Raw genomic sequence first — 8494 nt, forward strand, 5'->3', positions numbered from 1 at the left:
CCTTTGCCGAGCCCCCTTTCTGAACCTGAGCACTAATACCTACATGTGTTCACTACTTCTATACCCGCGGTGCAGCCTGGAACTCTCCACACAACTCACCGGAAGGATAGCTGCTTCCTTTCTTTGAATGAGAGGTTAACTGTCCTCTCTTAGGTGCTGGTGATATGGCTCACCTTTCGCCATGCAAACCTGAGAACCTGACTTTGATCCCTGGATCCCATCACGGAAAGAGACTCAATGCCCCAAAATTATTCCCTGACCTCCACCTGCTTGCTCATGCACACGGCATCCATGTACTCACACATAACCATAATAAATAAATAAATCTCAAAAGCAAAACAAGTAACCCCCACCCCAAAGCCACCTCTTAGGGAGATCTTCCACGAGCACGGTCTGATAACGTCCCCTTAACTCACAGCTCTCAGCCTCCCTTCCTGAAATGGTCTTCATGGTGTTTACAGCTATCTGACTCCATGACTGCTTATGGCTTTACATTATCTGTCTTGTTTCTCAGATAACTCCAGTGGTTAAGTTGGTACTTTGCACTTCCACACAAACACAAAAACACTCAAGATTGTTGCTGAGGGCTGGTAGGATGACTCATCATATAAAGCCATTTCCTACCAAACCTGAAGACCTAGGTTCAATCCCTAGAAACTACATTGTAGAAGGCAAGAGCTGGCTCCTTCAGTTATCTGACTTTCACATGTGCAACACACACACACACAAATAATAGAAATGATACCGAGTTAATGAATGGAAACCCTGCTTCTCTTCAGATATATAGATATAGATATATAGATATTCAGCAACATACTAAGTTTGAGGCCTACTTAGACTTTGTCTAAAAGAAAGGAAAAAAAGAAAGAAAGAAAGAGAGAGAGAGAGAGAGAGAGAGAGAGAGAGAGAGAGAAAGAAAGAAAGAAAGAAAGAAAGAAAGAAAGAAAGAAAGAAAATGTCCTCACATCCTTCTCCTCTTCAGGGACACTTTGGTTACTCTCATTTACCATTTATATGTATTTTTAGGTCAGTCAATAACACAGCAAGCATTGGTAAAAATTGCCCAAAGCAGAGAACACACATGATGTAACCTTTAGAAAGATTAGGATGAATAGATGGGGGAGGGAGGGAAAAATCCCACAACAGAAACAAAGCTTTGGTCTTTTGTTTTGTTTTGTTTCTTACAGACACTTATTTCTGTGTATGTGTGTATCTGTGTTAGCATATGCCACCTACGTACAGGTGCCTGCTGAAGCCAGAAGAAGGTGTCAGATCCACTGAGGTTGTGAACCACCCACCCAGAGAGTTGGGGACTGAAGCTGGTCCTCTGAAAGAGTAACAGGTGCTCTTAACTGCTGAGCCCTCTCTCCAGCCCGAAGCTTCATGTTTTCAAAGGCAAGAAGAGTTTCTTGATAGCACAACTATACCTAATTTCAGTGAAAATATATAACATCACATCTTCACAGAAGAGATCCCCACACCCTTCAGTAGATAGTAAGAAAAACTAGCAGCTCCAAAAGCCAACTAACCTTAAGGCCTAGTATGTTCCTTGTGAGGATGTTTCTGTTTTCATGGTCTCTCTCAATGCTGGGTTAGTTGTAGTCTATGAGTCGGACAAAATACATTCACTTTGCTAAAGCCTTTGTGTTAGAATACTGTAAGCCCCTCTAGACAAGAAATGTATTCCCCAGAAACAGAGGCAGGTGGATCTCTGTGAGTTTGGGATCAGCCTGGTCTACATAAGTTCCAGGAAAGTCAGAGCTACAAGGTGAGGCCCTGTGTCTCAAATAATGAAGAAGAGGAGGAGGAAGAAGAAGAAGAAATGTGTCCTAATGAAAGGATTCCTCAAATATGGGTCAATGAACACAATCAGTCCAGGGACACTCTATAGGGTTGAATTCTTATTACCAATGTCATCAGGTTCAGAGCCTAAGTCTTGGCAATCCCTACTAAATCAGGCTGGGCTACCCATCTCCACTAGGCCTTTTATATTCAACAGTGAAAAGCAGAGAAAAGAAATCTATCTATTAATGTTGCCATGCTGGGAAGAGTAACAAAGAGGTCTAGTGATCCCCACCCAAATCCATCACTGAGATCCTGATAATGAAATTAGTCTAACTAAAGGGCGGGACGTATGTATAACTAAGCAGTCCTGGGGAAAATGTAGTCCTGCCCAGTACTGACCCATCAGTACCACCTGTGAGGTGGTCTCTCACAAGTTATCACTTCCTGGGGAGACAAACTCCTCCTTTGGTGGGCCCCAGGCTCCATCCTTTCCCTTTCCCAGCCTAGGACTTCCAGTTTCTCCGGGTCCATTGCTTCGGTAGTCTGATAGTTGAAGAGAGGGATACTATGTCTCTTTAGAATGTCTTCATGCCTGCCTGTATGGCTATATTAACCCTCTGACTGATCTTGGAGTTGAAAACGGACCTTTCAGCACACAGTGGGGACTACAGAGGCACCGTTCTTCTGGAGAATTGCTCACTGAGTAAAGTGATAATGGCAGTGGGGTCAGCCATGGATGTACACAGGGGCACAACTCTTCTAAACACTCCAACAGCCGCTTAGAAGCACGTACACTTGTTTTCCTTCCTCCATGAGACTGTCATGCTTTGAATTCTCCAAGCTAAACACACTGCAACTGGTTGCCTGGGCGACAGCCTGTAAACTAAGCAAGTCTCCCTGCACTGAGCCAAAGGGTTTGTGCACCCGGAATCAGTTTTAAATACTTTAAAAAAAAAAAAATAAAGTGTTTGGCCTGTGTAACACTGGAACGGGATCAGAGAAAAGGTTCTAAATCTATGTTGCTTTTAAATGGAAACCTAGTTGAAGTGAGGGTTGACAGCTGGTCTGGAAATCAGAGCCATGAAGAAGTAGGATGATTCGGTCTGCTACTCGTCTGGGTGCTCCTTCAATTGTGTCCCTCAGCAAAGCACACACTAGGTAAGCCAAGTTCCTATTTTAGCCCTGTTTTAGATAATCCGAAGGTTGCAACTTTCTGTTTTCCTGCTGGAAGAATGTTCCCAGGGGAGCAATATCAGGTAAACTGACAGAAGAAACCGTGTCCTAAGCTTGGGTAATTTTATCCTTACAGATGTAATAAGCTAGTTTTGACACTGGACATCCCTTCTAATACTTTATGGAAATGTCCAGACCATAGAGAAAACTAGTAATGACAAGAAAGGTTTATTAATAAATTAAATTCCGTGCAGACATTATCTTGTACTTTCATCACTAAATGTTTGTGAACTTTTTGTAACTACTCAATATTGTATACATGTATTTTGAGGCACACTTTACTAACCTGAAATCAAGTTTTAATTGCTTTAAGCCTTTTCTATACAATATTTCAAGTCAGATGTAAAATATAGCAAGAAGTTTTATTGGGAAAATGCCCATGCTCTCATAAACAGCATAACAAACCTCACTGGGCCACAAAACAATGACAACAAAAGACATGATAATAGAAGAGAGATCAGGGGACGGGGAAGGGGTTCAGTGGGCGGGGGAGGGAGACAAGAGGGTAATGCAGGTAAATATAATCAAAAGAAATTATAAACGTATAAAGACATCATTGTGAAACGCTGCATTGTGTAAGATTAGTTACAAAAGTTCTGACATTACAAACCAATAGTACAGTTCAGAACAAAGATGATTGTTATCCAAGAGAAGATAAAGCTTCTAGTTCAACCTTATAGAACAAAACTTTATTGTTTTTTAAAAAAAATTACTGCTCAAAAAATACCTCTAACTAGGAAATCAGAAAAGTTTTTTCCATGAGAAACTTAAAGTTGGAATGTTCAGGCTGGAAGCAGCGGAGGAAATGGTGCTCAGCCACAAGAAGCAGTGTGAGTCAGTCCGTGTTCCTCGAGTGATTGATGTATGGGGACACTGCAGGTGTCTTTGACTCTCCATTGTCTTTCTGTAGGCGTCTTTGAGTGTGACATAGATCACCAAATAGTGCTCACATTGCCAGTCTTCTAGTGACTGGATGACGTTGAGACTGTAGTTTACCTAAATTTACATTTTATTTGTTTTTATATTAGCAAGTAGTTACTAGTTGTGAAATTCTCTCTTAAAGATTGCGTAAGATCCAGGTGGTACACAATGCCACTTAAGAGTCTGAGGCAGGAGGATGGAAAATTCAGAGCCGGCCTGGGACCTAGGCCAGCCTGAACTGCAAAGCCAGACCCTATCTGAGAAATAAACACACAAACAAAAAAATTACATGCAAGAGTTAAAGCACAGACTCTGAAACATCCATTGCTAGGTAACAACCTGGGAGAAGAATAGTTGGGTGCTTGTGGTTTTTGTTTTCCTTTGTGGATAACCTGACTACACAAGTACCGATTCCTTGCCTGGTTGTTATCGGAAGGCATGGTTTCCAGCTTCATTGAAGGACGGGCTGTAATTACTCTGTTTATGGAAGCATTTCCTAGGCTTGAAGTGATGTTGCATTTTGAGAAACAACTTATGAAGATGAATCCAAGTTGCAAAATGATTTGCTAGGGTGTGTATGTGTACTGGCTCAAAATGTTTCTGTGGTCCAATTTTGAACATATTGTCTGTTCTTGCTATCTTTAGTGAAGCTCCAAGCGCGACATTTGTTAAATGCTAATGATGAGTGTCATGACTAAGTTACCGCTGTCAACCAAATGCCATCTTAGAAGAACCCCAAGAAAACGCCCAGCGTTGGTGGTGGCGTTACTTGCTGAGGTCATTCTGGAGAACGTTCTGGCATGTTTTAGTGAGACTGACTATCTTTGACACGTTGGGTACATGTAGACTTTTGGGCTATGTATTACAAGGCTCCAGTAGGAAGATTATCACAGTGTTGTTTGCAGGGTGGAACACCGGCAGTTTAGATATCTGCCATGGAGAAAAGACACAATGTGTAATCAACAGCAGGAGGTTACAAACGGATACATGGCTGTACCTAAAAGCAAAGTGTTACAATAACTGGAAAGTTATACATTGCTATATTTTTATTTACTTTCTTTTTCTCAAGAAAGGATTTCTCTGTGTAGCCCTGCCTCTCCTGGAACTATCTCTGTAGACCAGGCTGGCCTCAAACTTATAGATCTACCTGCCTCTGCCTCTCAAGGTCTGGGATTAAAGATATATGCCACCACCACCTGGCACATTATAATATTTTCATGTAAATGTATTATTTTATTTTTTAAAGATTTACTAATTAGCTGGACAGTAGTATAACATAACTTTAATCCCAGCACAAAGAAACCCTGTCTCAAAAACAAACAAACAAAAAGGGTTATTTATTTATGTATTTTATGTATATGGGTGTTTTATATGTATAAATGTCCACACATCCTAAGAGGGCATCAGATCTGATGGCACTATAGTTAGTGACAGTTGTGAGCTGCCATGTGGGTGCTGGGAATTTAACTCAAGACCTCCAATAGGACAGCTAGTGTGCTTAACCACTGAGCCATCTCTCCTGCCCCAATGTTTTTATTTTTTATTACATTTTCATTTAGCGTGTATGTGTTTGTGTGTCTATCTGTGTGTGTACAAATGTATGCCCATGTCTTTGTGTCTGTGTGTAAATGTGTGCCACAACACACATGTGGAAGTTAGGAAGCCAGTTCCCTCTATCATCTGGGGCCTGGGGATCAAACTCAAACGTTTTTTCATGAGTGCTGAAGAACTGAACTCAGTTCCTCATGCTTTCTGAGCAGGTGATCTTACCAACTGAGCCATCTACCCAGACTCTATTAATTACACTTTACATCTGTGTGTGTGTATGATGTGCATGCATGTGCAAATGTGTATGCATGCATGTGTATAAATGGTCTGTGGGTATACTTGCATGTGTATATACATATAGAAGCCTAAAGGGCATGCTGGGCATTTTACTCAGCTATTCTCCACTTCTTTGAGGCAGGGTCTCTCTCCAAATCTGGCTACTAGCCAGCTTGTCCTGGGAATCCTCCATCGGCTTCCTGAGTGCTGGGATTATAGGTTGTTAGCTGCTAAGCCTGCTTAGCTTTTATGTGGGTCTGAGAATCTGAACTCACTGAGCAGCAAATTCTTTGTCCACTGAGCCACCTTCCACTCCCATTCCTGTTTTTCCATATAAAAGAAGGACCCAAGTGACAATAAAGGCAGAAGAAGTTACTTGGAACCACCCACTGTTTCCCTGGCCTTCATGTCATTAAGTCATCTTTCTCTTTAAGGCAATTTTACGGAATCAGCAAGATGAACAAGAACAAACTGATCCACGATTTCCTGGAAGTGGTTTCCAGGGGTGACGTGGAAGGCATCTGTGGCCATATTCCAGAAATCCATTCAATCCTTGGAAACCTTGACTTTCAGCACCCACAGACCGGAAATACGCCTCTCATCACAGCAGCAGAAGAAAATCTGTCAGAGGTACAGTGGAGAGGGAGAAAAGAGAGCGTGGCAGGAAGCAAGGAGGGTTTGCCTTTGGTTTACTGAACGATGGTAGCTTCCTGTTCCTCCACCAACAAACTTCTGTTCCCAGGCCTTGCAAGGTCCTAGCTCAGGGGCCAAGACCATTATGAGAGCACTGTCTAGCTCAGCTTGTTTTCTGATAGGTCAGGGGACTGGCACCCTTTATCATCCTTTTAAAGCTTATTAGAAAGAATGTAGACATAAAAACAAAAACTCACACAGGTATCCCCAGAGGCCTGTCTCCCAGGTAATTCTAGATTCTGTCAAGTTGATAATTAACACTACTACTTCTTTAATCCCAGCATTTGGGAGGCAGAAGCAGGCAGATCTCTGAGTTCAAGGCCAGCCTGGTCTACGTGGTGAGTCCCAGGACAGCCAGGGCTGTACAGAGCACTCCTACATTAAAAAACAAACAAAAGATAATTAACACTACCCACCCTATCAGAGCTGGTCTTGAGCCTGCTATAGCCAAAGATGACCTTGAACTTCTGACCCTCTTTCCTCCACCTCCCCAGCACTGGGATTATAACTGTGGATCACCACGCCCAGTCTTTCTGCATGCTGGGCAAGCATTCTACTAACTGAACCGCATGTTTTGCCTTTGTAGAACTGTCTTCGAAAGTTCTCCAGACTTTGAAAGACAGCTCAGTGGTCTTCCTCATTGCCACCACGCCAGTCTCCTGTGTCCATTTCCATCTTTACATCCGCTAGCATGACCTCTGGGTAGTTACCTGGGTCTCTTTTTAGGGCTTAGACCAAGGGCAAGTCATGACCCACATTGGGCACCTCTACCCTACTTGTTGAAAAAATAATCACTTCAGCATTTGAATGTAATTTACTCACTCTCCAGAAATATGTAAAAAAAAATATTTGCAACTTTCAGGACTTTATAAGCCAACCTGAGCTGGAATAGAGTGCACTTGCCTAGCAAGCAAAGACCCTGAGCTCAATACTTTCTGCTGTACACATAGCTCATAAAAATGTAGATAAATGCTAGATAATGGGGGGGGGGTAAGGTAAGTAGATAGATGACAGGTAGATAGATGGTGTAGTGATTGAGTTGAGTAGATGATAGGCAGACAGGTGAACAGAGACAGGCATGTAGATTAAATAATAGATGATAGATCACATGAATTTCATTTCCTAAATTAGAAACTACTGTAAGACTTCAATGTTGGAATGTTGGGCCCTGTGGCTGTGGCTCAACTGGTAGAATGTTTGCTCAGCATGCATGAAGACCTGCTTTGAGCCCAGAACCACATAAACCAGGTGTCATGGCAACATTTATAATTTCAGAATTTAGGGTGTACAGGCAAGAGAATCAGAAGTTCCGGTCCTTAAGGCTAGCCTGGACTACATACGATCCTGATCCTGGTTTTTTTTTTTTAAAAAAAAAGATTTCAATATGTATCCTTAGAAGAAAATATTTATAGATCTCTCGTCTAAAAATACAGTTCTCAGAAATCATCCATACCACAGAGTCATTTTTGTTGTTGGTGGTGGTGGCTTGGGGGTTTGGGGGGAGGGGTAGAGGGTCAGGGTGTCACTGTGTAGCCCTGATAAGCCTCAAACAGAGATATTCTTGCCTCTGCCTTCCAAAGTGTCAAGATTAAAGATGTGCACAACTGCACCAGCCATCACAGAGATTTGGTTTCAACATTTAGAAGGTAAATAAGAGCCCCTGCATTTGGATCTTTTTCTAGGTGCTGCTGGGGACCACCCCACAGATGCTAGGCATGAGCTTCTACCACTGAGCTATACCCCCAGCCTGCCGTCCTCCATTTTTCCCCATTCTTATCTGCCTTTCCTTTATCGGGAATGAGAGCCATATCTAAGTTAGTCTTCTATTCAGCCCTAACGGTGCACCTGCCACCCAAAAACATGAAGCATTCTGGGGATGGAGCTGGAGAGATGGCTCAGCAGTTAAGAGCACTTGCTGCTCAATAATGAAAACCAAAGTTGGCATCTCAGCATCCACATTGGGAAGCTCACAGATAACCAAGGGATCTGATCCCCCCCTTCTCTCTCTCTCTCTCTCTCTCTCTCTCTCTCTCTCTCT

At 42.5% G+C, this 8494-nt stretch overlaps 1 protein-coding gene across 1 annotated transcript in view; it reads left to right on the top strand.

Annotated features, from left to right (window-relative positions):
• The first annotated feature begins 2777 nt into the window (after window positions 1-2777).
• Window positions 2778-8494, top strand: part of Map3k19 (mitogen-activated protein kinase kinase kinase 19) — a 39521-nt gene continuing 33804 nt past the window's right edge. The window contains exons 1-2 of the mRNA XM_005348297.2: window positions 2778-2943; window positions 6198-6393. Of these exons, the coding sequence (XP_005348354.2) occupies window positions 2879-2943; window positions 6198-6393 (261 nt within the window). The 5' untranslated portion in view covers window positions 2778-2878. The remainder of the gene's footprint in view (window positions 2944-6197; window positions 6394-8494) is intronic.

This window comes from Microtus ochrogaster, chromosome 6, assembly GCF_000317375.1.
Source record: "Microtus ochrogaster isolate Prairie Vole_2 chromosome 6, MicOch1.0, whole genome shotgun sequence".
Classification (NCBI taxonomy): domain Eukaryota; kingdom Metazoa; phylum Chordata; class Mammalia; order Rodentia; family Cricetidae; genus Microtus; species Microtus ochrogaster.